This window comes from Micropterus dolomieu, linkage group LG07 (assembly GCF_021292245.1).
Source record: "Micropterus dolomieu isolate WLL.071019.BEF.003 ecotype Adirondacks linkage group LG07, ASM2129224v1, whole genome shotgun sequence".
Taxonomy (NCBI): domain Eukaryota; kingdom Metazoa; phylum Chordata; class Actinopteri; order Centrarchiformes; family Centrarchidae; genus Micropterus; species Micropterus dolomieu.
In genome coordinates, this window is record NC_060156.1 from 15,104,077 (window position 1) to 15,118,711 (window position 14,635).

The 14,635-nt window shown below is 40.7% G+C and overlaps 1 protein-coding gene across 1 annotated transcript; it reads right to left on the reverse strand.

The window, feature by feature from the left end:
- Window positions 1-2,023: 2,023 nt before the first annotated feature.
- pcdh8 (protocadherin 8) lies at window positions 2,024-5,470 on the reverse strand. The gene is made up of 4 exons (XM_046054411.1): window positions 3,107-5,470; window positions 2,905-2,975; window positions 2,529-2,662; window positions 2,024-2,373 (listed from the first exon to the last, which is right to left on the reverse strand). Exons 1-4 carry the CDS (start codon window positions 5,468-5,470, stop codon window positions 2,024-2,026), a joined length of 2,919 nt encoding a protein of 972 aa, XP_045910367.1.
- Window positions 5,471-14,635: the final 9,165 nt, after the last annotated feature.

Consider the following 14,635-nt stretch of genomic DNA (forward strand, 5'->3'; position numbering starts at 1 on the left):
ATAATGAAGGGAATCATATTGTATTGATTGATAAATGCATTTTCCCTCTGTACAATTGGCTATCTGTCAGACCAGTGCATATCACTGGGGGCATAAGTATGACCTTCTTTCTTATTGCTTGCCTTTTGTACTACATGGCCTTGAATCCTCAGTGGACCCTATGCCAAAATAAAGTTAATAACCTTACAATTTACAAGCTGTAGTGACTTTGCAGACTAGAAGTATTAAATAAAAATGGCGATCAGGACAACTTAAATAGGGAATATGTATTTTTTGACCATTATCCTCTATTCAAGAAGCATATTGTGGTAATGTGTGAGAACTCTGTTTAATGTTTCACAGTTATGTAAAAAGGTATCTAATCCACTCTATCCCAGCTTTTATCACAGCTATCAAAAAGTAAAAAAGCAGGTATTTATGTTTATGCAAATGAGCTCCGCTCCTAGCCCCCTTTTCCTGCAGATGAACAGAAAACAGAAAAAAAAATAATGGCTCAGTCTGCCATCAGCTTCCACTGATAGCTCTTCCTTGGCAGCAGTTTTGGAAACTATTTATTTTCTCTTCAGGACTAGCCCTTAGATGGCTATTATGTAGTTTGTAAAAAAACCCTTTACTCTTGCCTCATTTGATTTCATACATCACAGACTCATTTGGAGTGACCTTAAAAATAATGAGGACAGAACACTGAGACAAACTTGTGTGCATGTGCGGATGAAAGCCAATAAGTATTTCGTATTGTTGAAAATGCATATCTTCAGTTAGCATTTAAGTTAATCAACTTGAGATCGGATTCTAAAATGTTGATGAAAAGTCATATTAGAACAGGCCTTTACATTTTAAGTTGTTGATGAAAACCCATCCACTTCCCCATGGATATCTCCCCCTGATTGAGAGATGCATTTAATTGATTTTATCTTGCATAATTCAGTTACAGACTTTGCATTTGGATTCGTACTGGATTTACTTTCATAAAAATATGTTGCTGTTCTATTTTGAGAGATTGGGAACATAATGCAAATGTTGTAGAATGTATGTGTTCCAGCTACATATACAAGCTCAACAACTGAAAACCAGTATGTAGGGTGATGTTTGTCAGTGTTGGTTATGGTTTTTAACCTCATCAGTGTCTCATCAATAAATCATTCGGGACCAGAAACAGTTTGCACTTGCCCTATATGTTCATGGTTGAATTAAACTTAATAATAGAGACAAGCTCTGCAAATATGACAGTAAAGCCAGACAACCAAGTGCTTTATCACTGTCAGAGTATTCAAAGGAGCAGTTAAATGAGGAAACTGTATTTCATCCCAAGTATATTTTGTCCAAGATAGCCAAGTTTCTATACAAGAGCTAAAAATTTGCCCCTCATAGCAACAAATGACAGGCAGAAATTTGTTAAGCAGCCTAATAGTTGTTGTACTGTGTTGTGTACAGTGATGTCAATTATTTAGAAGAGCTGAAGCCGGTGTGACAGCACCCAGCCTGATTTTGTAGGAATAATGGTTTATACTTTATTTTCCACTTGAGTACCAGCTCCACTCTCTCATTTGCATGCAAGAAACTCAACCAAGCAGCCTAGGAGTCTTCAAAGCCAGTCTCTCAGGTAAGGGAGTAGCTTGAGATTTTACATCTGATCATCACTGACTGGAGTCTTGATCATGCAGATTCAAACTGGGGGAAGAGCTCTACATGTTTACAAATTCAGACTTGATTTTCCACTAGCAAGGGAATACTATGTCATCTTCAAAATACAATATTTCTCCATTTAATTGATTTATTGTCTGATCTAACTGGACTAATAATATAATTTGTGAAAAGTGTTAAATAAAAGACTTTTTTCATTATTTTAATCACACTTTATTGGAAAAAGAAACACCAGTGTGCATCATATAATACAGGATATTGAAAATCAAATAATGTAAGATTAATAAACATAAAATATCTTACAATAAATAATTTGAACGAAACCAAATATGTACACTTGTTAACCATATACATCTCAATTAGCTTATCAACACAGTTTTTAAAAGATAGTTGCGACCTCTAGTGCAGTAGCCACAGTTACAATATTTGGACTCTGCTTGTGGATTTCAGCAGCTCCAACATCAGCCTCACGTTGTTGCTGAGGGAAGTAAGATGGGAGGGTCCCGGTCCTGGAGAAGGTCTGCATGCTGTTCCTTGATTTTGGCCGATTTGTGCCATAACCAGAGTCCTTCCAAGAGTGGTGATAGCCATGAGGATTGTTGAAGACTGGTGCTGGGGAGAAGCCTATTGTGTATGCATTGTCTCTGAGGGCTCTGAAGTTCTGTGGTGGAATTGCACAGTAGGTGCCTTGGCAATCTCCAGACAAGCTGTTAGCAGCGCTGGATGAACCTGAAATAAAAGTAATAAAAAATAAGGATGAGAAATTGTTGATGCAGATATTACATTACCATCATTTATCATTTATATCACTCTGGTGAATATTTATGTTTAATTCAGTAGTGTGTGATGTCTAAAACTTCAAAACATAAGAGTGGAAAACTCACTTTTTAGCCTTGGCTGGAAGGTACTGAAGTTCTTCTTGCCTCCGTCACCACTGATATCAGAGTCACTGTCGTTAAAGTCACTGTCCCCTTTGCCACTGTCCTTCACGCTCAGCTGGTCAGTGTTGCCAATGCCACTGCAAATAAAATCAACAGATACAGTATGAGCCACCACTGCACAACATTAGCTTGATTATTGATGTATTTTTTTTTCACATCCAAGGCCTGTCTCTATCTAACCCATCTAACCTCATTCCAAAGGAATGCCACAAGCAACAAAATGTGCGCATGGTGCATGTTAAGTACCCTCTGTATTCAGTGAGATTTGACTGTGAAAAAAAGCATATCTGAGGAAATAAATTACATTTAGTTGTCTTACCTCACTTGCAAGCAGTATTTGTCACCTTGCCACACAGATGTTGCTTGGAAATGCTTGGAGGGCAGGAACATCTAAGAGAACAAACAAAATGACAGCAGAGAGCTTAGTTTCCATTTTTGGCACCAAGATCAAGGCAGTACTTGGGAACATCATATGCATGTGAAAATAAAAGATGGGGGAAATACTCTTGTAGTTGACTCACCTTTGTCTCTGAGTCCCCACTCCTCTCCTCGTACAGGCAGGAATCATCCAGAGACGAAGAGGTTCTCTCATGGAAGAAGCCTTGCTGGCCGGTGTATATGTTCGGTTCTGTTGAGCCGAGCATGGGCATGTGCCTGCTGTCAAACAGGCTGTGACATACTTCTCTCTTGGGGCCGTGGTTTCTGCCCCCACAGCTGTGTTTGCATGTGACAATAACAACCACTATTGCAATCAGCAATAGTGCACAACCCCCACTGAGCATAATAATGACAATTAGTGAGCCATCCAAGTTGGTGCCTTCTCCATCACTTGACCGCAACACAATGACAACTTGGTCTTCAGAGGGCTCTGTGTCTGAGATGACAAACCTAATAGTGGCACTGCTAGAGAGCGGGGACCTGCCATTGTCACTCACGGCGATTTTCACTTCCAGCACTTCTCCAATTTCAGCTGTCAGCCATTGTTTTAAAGCAATCTCTCCTGTGTCTTCGTTCATTGTGAAATGCTTTGGGTCACCTTGTACAATTTGGTAGCAGAGCTTGCCATTCACTCCCTCGTCCTCATCTTCAGCTGAGACACGAAGGGCAAGATAGCCAGTGGGTGCATTAAAAGGGAGAGGAATATCAGCAGAGTCATTCAGAAGTACAGGGTAGGTGAAGTATGGATAGTTGTCATTCTGATCCACAACTTTAATTCTTATTGTTGATGTGCTTGAAAGTGAGGGGGAACCTCTGTCTTCAGCTTGGATGACCAACTCAATCTGCTGAAGAATCTCGTGATCAAAAGACCTCAAAGTATACAAAGACCCTGAGAGTGAATCCACAGACACATAAGTGGACACTGGAGATCCTCCTGGCACCTCTGAATCTATGAGTTTGTAAGACACTTTGGCATTCTTTCCCACATCTGGATCACGGGCAACAACAGTGGTAACATACGAACCTGGAATATTATTTTCCAGGACTGAAACTTCATAAAGTGACTTACTGAAAAGAGGGGCGTTGTCATTCTCATCTGTTACACGGATGGTATACTGTCTGACAGTTTTGAATGGTGGGCTTCCCAGGTCTTCTGCAACCACAGTCAGGTTATACTCTGGGATCTTCTCTCTGTCTAATGTAGTGCTGGTAATAATCATGAAAGAGTCCCCATATGCCTGCTGGAGGGTGAAATGCTCGTGCCCGAGCAGGCTGATGCGCACGTACCCGTTGGAGCCAGAGTCTCTGTCCCAGGTGCGGATCAGAGCCACGAAACTCTCCGCAGCTGCAGCTTCTGTAATGTAAGCGACTCCGTCGCTGCTGGAGGTCATCGGTTTAATGCTGATTTCAGGTGCATTGTCATTCACGTCCACAATGTCTATCACAACTTTGCAGCTGGATGGGACAGAGTTCGCGCCAGAATCAGAAGCTTTGATGTTCAGCTCGTATGACCTCCTTTTCTCGAAATCAACCAGCGCTTTCAAGGTCACGTCCCCTGAAAAAGGGTCGATGTGGAAAAGGCGCCCAGCTTCTGGTGATAACCCGTCAGCAAACGAGTACGTCACCTCGCCGTTAATACCGTCGTCGGGGTCAAAAGCGTGCACTTTGAGAACTCGGTGACCTACCGGGGAGTCTTCATTCAGCTCAACCTTTAGTGAGCTGTGTTCAAACGTCGGGGTGTTGTCATTAAAATCCAGCACTTTGATATTTACAATCATTGATCCGGACTTTGCAAGCACTCCTCCATCAGTTGCAGTGACTTCGATTGTGTAGGAATCCTCCACCTCCCTGTCGAGCGCCCTCACCAGAACCAGTTCAGCAAATTTCACTCCATCCTCCCGATCGCGCACTTCAATGGCAAAATGACTAGAGGGAGAAATGTTGTAGCTCTGAATGTAGTTTTCACCCACGTCCTGGTCGAGAGCAATCGGCAGTGGGAATCTTGAGTCCAGGGGAACATTCTCCACTATCTCAATGACGGTCTCGTTGCGCGGAAAGTGGGGAGAGTGGTCGTTGATGTCTTTTACCTCGATCTCCACATGGATAAGTTGAAACTTTTCTCTGGAGAAGGCCACAGTGTCGAAGGTGATGAAGCAACGCGGAGACCTGGGGCAGAGCTGCTCTCGATCAATTATTTCTGCAACACTCAAAAGTCCGTCACTCTCCCTCATTTGAATCACAGAAGAATTGTTTTCTTGCATGAAGCGGAAAGATGTGTCAGGGTCATCAGCTGGATCAATCTTTAAATCTTGGGACAAATTTCCTATCTCCGTCCCGGGCGCATCCTCTTCGTAGGTTAAATACCGTGTGGTTGTACACTGGACAGTGTATACAAATAAAGCAAGCACCATGCACAGTCCAATGCGTGCAATCTTGCAAAATCCCATGTTGAAGGGTTACAAAATGCGGCTCAAGAAAGTCATAAATTATGCAAACAATCCACAGCTCGTGCTAAGTCAGGACAAATCACAACTGTGTCAAACTCTGACTTTGCTGTGGGACTATAAGCCCCGGTCTATGCAAATGGCCTGACCCATCGACCAATGGCCTTCCAGTGGTCCACCAACAGGGAGACATTTGTCTCTGCAGCAAACTGCTGTTCGCATTTGTGGGTGCAAATGGTTATTAGATAAACTGATTGTGGAGCTTTAATCAGCCTGATAACAGTGTTAATTCAATAAATCTGCACATGGCAATTAATTACCTAACTAAATCACTTAGAGACTGTATTTAACAGGATGACATGCCATCAGAGGAAGATGAAGTCTAACTGTTGAAAGCCTGAACGATTGGTTGTTTTGGTCAGACAGTAACAGGACATTATGCAGAAGCTATAGGGTGGAAAGAGATGAAGAGAAAAACCCACAATGAAATTATAATTGCTGTTAATTGCTACAAATATAAACATGGGCTCACAACATCAGAACATCAGAAACTAGCATGAGCACCATTGGTATCCTATTTGCTTTGCTGTACTTCTGTTTGTTTGTTTTTATCACAATGTAAGGTTTACCTAATTTCTGAGAATCTTCTATTTAAGTTGAATCATCAACATGTTAAAGTACAAAATGTAGTAGGCCTACTATCAGCAAAATGTAATTACAGTATCATAGTAAAAGCACTATACAATGCAAAATGAACACTTTCAAAGCACTCTATTATGTATATTGTATTACTGAATTGTTTTTATTGATGCACTAACCTGTAAGCAGAATTGAAATTTAGCTGAACAATGTGTAGCTAGGTTATATTTTGCTTTGTCTAAATTTTATAAAAATGCATCATATTTGAAGTCTATCATCTATTAGCTACAGTTTTTAGTACTATATTTCTGTCTGAAATGTAGAGGAGTATAGAAGTATAATAGGCCCATGACATACAATAGAAAATACTTAAGTAAAGTTCTAGTACATAAAAATATACTTCAGCACAGAGGTTAATTAAACATTTACTTTCCACCATTGGGTAAAAGCAGTAGGAAATGCCAAATAGGAAACTGGAGAAAACATCTAATAAAGGAGAATCCCAGAACCTGATGACTTTCATTGTTATTCATATACACCTATGTTTTTACAATCACAAGGTTTCATCAAAATCCTTACCCTGACATTTAGGCTTAATAAAACCCAAACTTTGAATCCATACATATTTATTTTAATACTCTTTTTTTCTCTCAATCATATCTATCCCTGTAAACATTGCCCATAATTAATCTGCATAATTAAGGAAAAGCAGAAACCTCTCTTTCTGTTGTGCAGCCGTATACATGGCCTTTTCAAATAGCGGAGGAGGAATTTCAATATAATGTGTTAAAAAAATCACAAACCAGACAAGTGTCATTTGATTACTGTTGTGTTTTGGACACCCACAATGTTAATTACACATTGAATATCAGTGTACAGCCGTGTTAGAGGAAAGAAAACTGACTGTATAATCAAGACAATCTGTATTTTAATAAACATTCAAATGCACTTAATTAACCCTTTTTATCAATAGTTTTAAAACAAGATCATTGGAAGTCAGAAAATGAAGAAGTCAGGACAATAAACTACTTTGTCTGATCCCCTTCCCACCTCAAATACACACACATACATACACACACACACACACCAGCAACAGCTCCCATAGTGATAACAAAAGAGTGTGAGTTAACCAGACCTTTGTCAACCATATGGGTGATTAGCTTCTGCTGATTAAAACGTGCGTATGGCTCTTCAAAGGGCTCTTGACACCTCACAAAAGTTTGGGTTAAATCTGTCTGAGCCCCCAAGAGGGCATATACAGGAAGGTGTTAAAAAGCGCACAATAAACAGCCACAGAGACCAGGGATACTTGTGATACTGTGTCAGCGAGAGGTGATAAGGAGCTCTGTGCTGCCACATTCAAAGTGTTATAAGCCCAACTTTGCTTATGTACTAAATGTCCATCCATCCTTCCATTTTCTGCCACTTATCCTGGGCCGTGTCACAGTCTGGACTAAGCAAGGTAGTCCACATGTCCCTCTCCCCAGCAGTGTTTTCCAGCTCCTCCTGGGGGATCCCGAGCTGTTCACAAGCCAGATAAGATAGCAACTCCCAACCAGGAGGGAGCATTTGGGTGACCAGTGAAGAGGTGTCAAAGTGTCAGCCAAGATAGCCCAACAAGGTCCAGAGTCTTCAGCATCTCAAATCTTATCTGCACCTGGTGCCTTGCTGTCCAGAAGCTTCTTATCTACCTCAGAGATCTCTGCCAGGGATATGTCTCAGGCTTCCCCCGAGTCTTCAAACTCGGCCTCCTCCACAGATTACGTGGGTTCAGGAGTCACTCAAAGTTCTCTTTCCAGCACTCCAAAATGCCGCCAGCCAAACCTGGATTTTTCTGTCACCGACCACCAAAGCCACAGCCCTTGTGGCTTCTTTCTACCTGTCTGCTACTTCAGCAAAGCCCCTAGGCCAACCAAGACCAAAAGGCCTCCAGCTTCTCCAGTTGCCACCACAACGGGTACCAAAGACCTTCTGACCACAACTCCAAGCTGCCACCTCCAAAACTGTAGGCTTTGAATATGACCCACTGAGACCAGATTCAAACTCAACCTCCAAGTCGATCATCAGTGTTTGGTCTAAGATGTTCCAGTACCAAGTACACATATGACTGACCCTATGCTCAAACATGGTGTTTGTTTTGGCCAATCCATGACTAGCACAGAAGTCCAATGACAGAGCAACACTCAGTTTCAGATCAGGCAGGCCATGTTTAGTATATGTAAAAATCTATTTTCACATAGACTAAATGTGAAAACTAATTTTCTTACTCAAATAATGTTGCCTGCTATTCTTGGTAAGCATACAAGGCAGCGTTAACCAAAAACAATAACTGTTAGAACACATTCTAGCAGAGTAGGCCAATTTATAATGAATTCTATTGAAAACTGCAGAATTTACATATTGAACTTGGAAGGTGCTTCAGTCGGATCACATTACAGTAGAAGTGGATGTTAAGAATTTGTTCTCAAATCCACAAGGTACCAAACTAGCAAGTGGTTTTCCCAAATGCTGAAGCTTGTATTATGCCACAAGTCATTAAATCAACTGAAATTAACTTAAATCGTCAATCTTAGAAGTGCAACAGCATTGCAACATCACTTGTGGTACTCAATGGTGAGGGGGAAATATTCTGATGTTGACTTGAGAGCAAACATGAAATGTTGCCTCTCTCTCTCATAACCTACTCCTTTCTTGAGTATTTTTATTTGCTCTATCTCTATTTTCATCCTTTGTTAAAAACAAGATCCTACTGAACATATAAACACTGAGCCAGAGGGGGATCAAACATAAGTAGATACTTTTCTGCCATTACCAGACACACAACGCCTTCAGCACAATAGTCCCATGCTGGCTGGGTGTTGAAATCCAGGATTTTATGGCCGTGAGGAGTCAGAAGGTAATGCAGAATTATTAGCCAAATTAGTTGTTTGCCACTAAGAGGATTACGCTTTAATCTTATCAAATGTCTCGCGCACTTACCACTTTGTGTTGCAATGGTTTTAATGTAACAACTGAACAGCTGTAGATGAAAAAATTTCAGTCCAAAATGAAAACACAGACACAATGATTTAAACAGCAGCTGCACAGTTACTGATGTCTTGTTAATGTGTGATATTCTTTATGTATCCTACGTTGTGTCTGATATAAGCCTTAATGTAAAAAACATCACCAACTCACATCTTAAGTATTTTTTTTTTCTTTCTGATCAATACATCACTACAAGGTCACCAGAGGTCTGACCACCAACAAAGCCTGGCTAACACAGGAGTGATACTTGTTTGTCACTTAAGTCAGGTGATTAATGCAGATCACGGCTTGATTAAGACGTGTGTGGTGACAGTAAGAGCATTACAGCAGATTAATGGGTTTGGCCATCTGTTCTCTCACTGAGGTGATTTTAATTAATGGTAAGAATATTGTTAATCTAGCCTTGGCAGTCAACATCACAGTAATCACAATGACGGTCAGAAATTAGTCTGATTTCATCCAGCCGTTGACATTTGAAGGCCATTTGAAGATTGTGTCTTCTCCACCTCACATGGCACCAGGTAGGAAGGCAGGAAAAGCATTTGGTGACACTGGGAGCAGTAATCCTGGCATATGCCACTGGGAACAAATGTCTCAAAGGCCCACCTTTTGGATAACAGCCACCATGTCACCCAGTGCTTTAAAATTGTCTGCCAGGTTTTCTTTTTTTTTTCATTTTCATGGTTTCCAGGTTCCCAGTTCTCATTAAAATTCTTTGAGACATGGTAAAATGCTAAACAGGCTTTATGAGAATGCTATTTTTTATATGTTTATTGTCTATTTTGTATCTTTCCAGTCTAATTTTGTCAGTCTTACCGAGGTTACACTGTGGGGAAAATTTAACAGTGTCAAAATTTTACTGAGCTACAGTGATCAACAGGTGACCTGGGAACATCATTTTGTTCTGTCTTTCTGTTTTGAGTTTATTCTGTCACAAAACTATATAAATCATATACATGCAAATATTTACACAAAAGATACAGAGTACACAGATGCAGGGTTGAGCCACACACAGTCCATACAAGTGTGTACGTAGACCAAACACAAAATAGAAAATGAGCATAAAGCACAAACAGGCTTGGCGTGGCACAAAATTCTGGACCTTGTACATAGGCATTCTCAATGGAGCCCTCCCCACATCCACGACCATTCATTCTAGTATCTCTGAAGAGTGTGCAGGCCCCTACTCCCCTGGTTAGATGTTACACAAACTACTTAAATGAGAGTTGTGACCATAGGTGTTGCCTAGGTAGATTTGTTTTCATGACACAGCGTTTATTACATTTAGACAGGCACAGACTTTTTGCAAAGGCTGCCAGCAAAAAGTGGCACCAGCCACTTTCAGGCTGGCCCCTTATCAGTTTCCTCATCTCACTTTAACCTTGGGTGCTCTAATAAACTGGGGGTATACGTGTCACTGCTCTGGCCATGAGGGTCATGTGGAGGGTTTAATCTCGGCCATTTGGGCTGTCTGAAAGGCAGATAAAACAAGATTATCCTGTGCTTGGTATTGGCCCTTGGTGAGACGAGAGGATGGAAGCATGTGAGCAGCAGCTGTGGAGGTGCCAAATACTCAGACTGGCTAGTGGTCCCTGTTGCTTTTGGCACCTCCTGCAGCGTTACAGGCAAAGATAACCCCCCAACCACAGCTCATCCTCACAGCTCTCCAACTGATTACCACTGGCCAAATGTTTAACATACTGTCCCTAATCACACTTAACATTCTGTCACAATATGCTCCTAAACAGCTTTTAGGACCATATAAATCACACAGGTACTTGTAGCCTTGATGTTATTAGGTCTAATTGTTTTTTCTTCCTGTTTCCTTTTTTGCCTCAGCTCTGTAACTAATGCATTCAGATCATTTCAGGAGGGATGAAATCTCTTTTGCACAGCTACTGAATTTAGGACATGTGAGGTGCAACTTAAAAAGAAGTATTTGTAAAACAAAGATCAATTATGGAAATAAATGCATAACATAAGAAAGTCATAAAAATGCCATACTATTTTATGATAAATTAATTAGTCTATTAGGGCCAAACATGAATAATACAGGGTTTTCCTATAATAAGATCTCAGTGGACTATACATGTTTTAAACAAATCCAGAACATTAATATGGATGCCGTGTAAACATGTTTCTAGGATTTTTTCATGTTGGCCACAAAAGGCTGACTCTATTAAGAAATTTGGAGAGACAGATTTTGTTGTTTAAATCTCCTAAAAGCCGAGGCAGATCAAAAGAGGCATTAGTATTCAGAGACAAACCATGTTTGGCTGAGGTTCCTCTACCCCCACTCAACTCCAACCATTCCCCACTGTGTAACTAATGCTTGCTGCCTCAGAATGATTGGAACAACAGTTGCTAGTTGCACTTCATTATGCATAAGCATTTTTGAATAAGCTTTGACCATATGTACAAACAGGTAGACTGTTGTTGCACACAAGCATATTTGTCATTATAATTTAAGCGCTGAGTGAAAAATCCAAAATCCTGTCTCAACACTGTTAACAAAATACCTGCTAAAGAATCATAATGACAAACAAAGCAAAACAGGTTTTTGGAATTGAGACCAGTCATTTTAAAATGGGGAGTCCACCCTAAAGGTTTGGATTAAAACCAGGGATGAGAGTGCCATCTACAGGTTGAAACATTGCCATTTTCACATCAATTGACTTGCAAGCAATAACAAATCCTGAAAGCATAAGCACTTTCACACAAACTACTTTTTTACACAGACACAGATCATTAACTCTCTCACTAATAAATTATAAGTCAATGACACCTTTTTGAGGGAACATGCAGTCCTGACAGAGGATGGAACAGGCTAATTAGAGCAGAGACTAGCAACCTCAAAGTAGTATACCAAACAATTGGATTCTACTTGAAATCAGCCCCCCTCCCCTAAATGTGAAGTGTGGGCTTGGTGTGGGCTTTTTACTTTGTGGTGGTAAAGGATCCACTGTGGGTTCCAATCCAATTATGATGACTACTTCGCATTTCATGGTTCATATTGAATTTCACTGCCTTAAGCTACATGGATGAGGGCCCCAAAAGATCAGCAGGCCTGCACATTAACCTCTAGTGATATTTTGTGTGTGATGATTGCAGGCACATATTTGACTTGACACATCCTTATCCAACTTTCACTTTGATTTTCATTTTCCACATCACTGTTGAACTGGTCATTGTAGATACTACAGCGCTAAAAAATGTCCTTGTTTCAGTGCATCTGCAGCGATGATGTACACACTTGCAATCCATATTTCCATGGCGTGTCGGCTGTTACTATGTCAGGTGAGGTAAATAGGAATTTGCTTGGTAGCCCAGGCAGTGATTAAATTTGATTCTCTCTTGGATGGTTATGTTATTCAAAGCAGGGAAGATTAAGTATGGCCTCCTTGCTTGTGTGTGCACATGTAAAAAATTGTGTGCATGAGCTCCGTGTGTGTGTGTGTGTGTGTGTGTGTATGTGTATATCAATGCTAATTTGTGCCTTTTCAAGGACCAAGTCCCTCTCCACCTCTGCCTTGAATATATTTCACATCTCCATATTGCCATCCTAGAATGTCGCCTCCTCGAAGCAATTTCCTCTCAGCCATTATCTGATGGGTGAGAACTGCTTCCCATTGGCAGGTGCAGATGACACTTGGGCTGGGCAGGAGCTGGCTGTTGAACGTGAGACTGGCTCCTTACCAAGCTCCAGTCTGTCTGGTCCTGACAGCCCCCACAGGGCTGGCCACTGGGGGCGGACTGTTGGGCCAACTGGCCACTGAGGGGTGTAATCACTCCCTCTGACATATTTGGCACAAGCTATCCATTTGCTCCACAGAAAGGCGTGTGAGCGTCTTGCTTAATCCTGTTAGGCCAGGAGATGGCAACATTGAGGTGGAAGATACACATTTGAAACACTTACCATCACACATATCATATGAGAGTAAACGATTAAAGAGTCAGGACAATTTATTAAAAAAACATTTGAAATAACCCAGTCCAATCCAAAATAGATGTAGTATTTCCAAATAATGGTTCTCTATTATATTGTATCAGATGTTATTTTGTTCACAAGTAGAAGAAAATATCAGGAATGACAATATAATAGAAAATGTGATACAATAACACCACATATACGACTCCAAAATTAAAGACATTAGGTAAACATGACACTTTATAATCTTCACAAATAAAGAATGAAGCCTGTTGCAAGGCTATTACATTTAATTGCATTATATTTAATGATGGGAGAACACATGCTGTGTTTACTGTATATTGAAGGTACATGTTTATAGACAAAAGCTTCTTAGAACAAAAATGGTAAAAGATGCAGAATAGAGATGACACTACCTTATTTTTCTACTTTTGTTCAAAAGAGTTTACAATTAGGAATGCAAAATTGCAACAAAGGCACTGAAGAGGATGCCTATGGTGTATAGTTTGTGTGTGTGTGCACAAGTGCATGAGTGGAGCAGAGAGATAGATTAATGTTGAGGGGTATAAGCTTAGAGGATGTTTTGTTTCCCCTCTGTGTGCCGAGTGCAGAGGGGAGTTAAGGGATTCCAATCTGGTCGTGGAGTCCTGCGGTGCGAAGAATGTTTGGAGTGTGCTTGGTGATAGCGGACTCCATTACGGGGCTGAGTCTCAGGGTAGCCTGCCATTGTGCCGGCAAGCGACGAGGTTAATCAGATCCCAGCTCCATTATGAATGCTTGCTATTTCCAAAGGGCTCTATGAATAGAATACTGTAAGCTCTTGTAAAAATGAATCTGGGCTCCTGCTTTTACAGAACAAGGCCTGATAAAGAATAGTGTTGGTGTAGATTCCACATTCTCCAGAGAAAAACCAAATGAGTGTTTTACGTGGGCCTAGTTATTAATTATCTGAGATTAAGAAATTCTGTTTCCAGCTTCACAGCAATGTTTCCCATGTCTGCCTTGTTTGTTGTAAAGGGCAGATTAACTTAATTGATTTTTTAAGTAGTATTAAACTAATTTCATATTGTGAGCCAATGACAGATGCTTGCACAAAATGGCCAGTATGTTATCAGCCTCTGCTTATTAATTAAACCTAGACATTGCTAAACATGCTTTTTAGCCTTTCTTTTGTTTTAGCTAATGGCTACGCCGGTATTTTTTATTTTTCACGAGTTGCGCTATGCATTTGTTCTTTTTATGCCTTGTAGTAGCTCAATTAATAGCTTTGTTGATAACTTACGATGAATCCTAAAAGGGATTCATGTTCCCTATAACACAAACATGCACACATACGTTAGGTTTGGCAATGTCATTGGACATGGTCATGTTTGGTTTTAGGATGCTGGAAAGCACTGCTGTGAGCCAAACTCAACAAAACATCAGTAAAGGGGGGCACCTACTTGATAACGGCACTGACATACCTCTACTCAAACACTCAGCTGTAAATCTTTTAGATTAGGAGGCTGGTGAATGCTGCTGCTTGCGTGATGGTCCTGCAGATTTATGACAGTGTACCTGATGTCCTCTATACT

Excerpts from the sequence above, each read along its gene's own strand:
- pcdh8 (XM_046054411.1), bottom strand. The coding sequence starts at position 5,470 with ATGGGATTTTGCAAGATTGCACGCATTGGACTGTGCATGGTGCTTGCT. Across the intron at positions 2,663-2,904 it reads AAATACTGCTTGCAAGTGAG|TGGCATTGGCAACACTGACC; the intron begins GTAAGACAACTA and ends TTTTATTTGCAG. Across the intron at positions 2,374-2,528 it reads CTTCCAGCCAAGGCTAAAAA|GTTCATCCAGCGCTGCTAAC; the intron begins GTGAGTTTTCCA and ends CTTTTATTTCAG.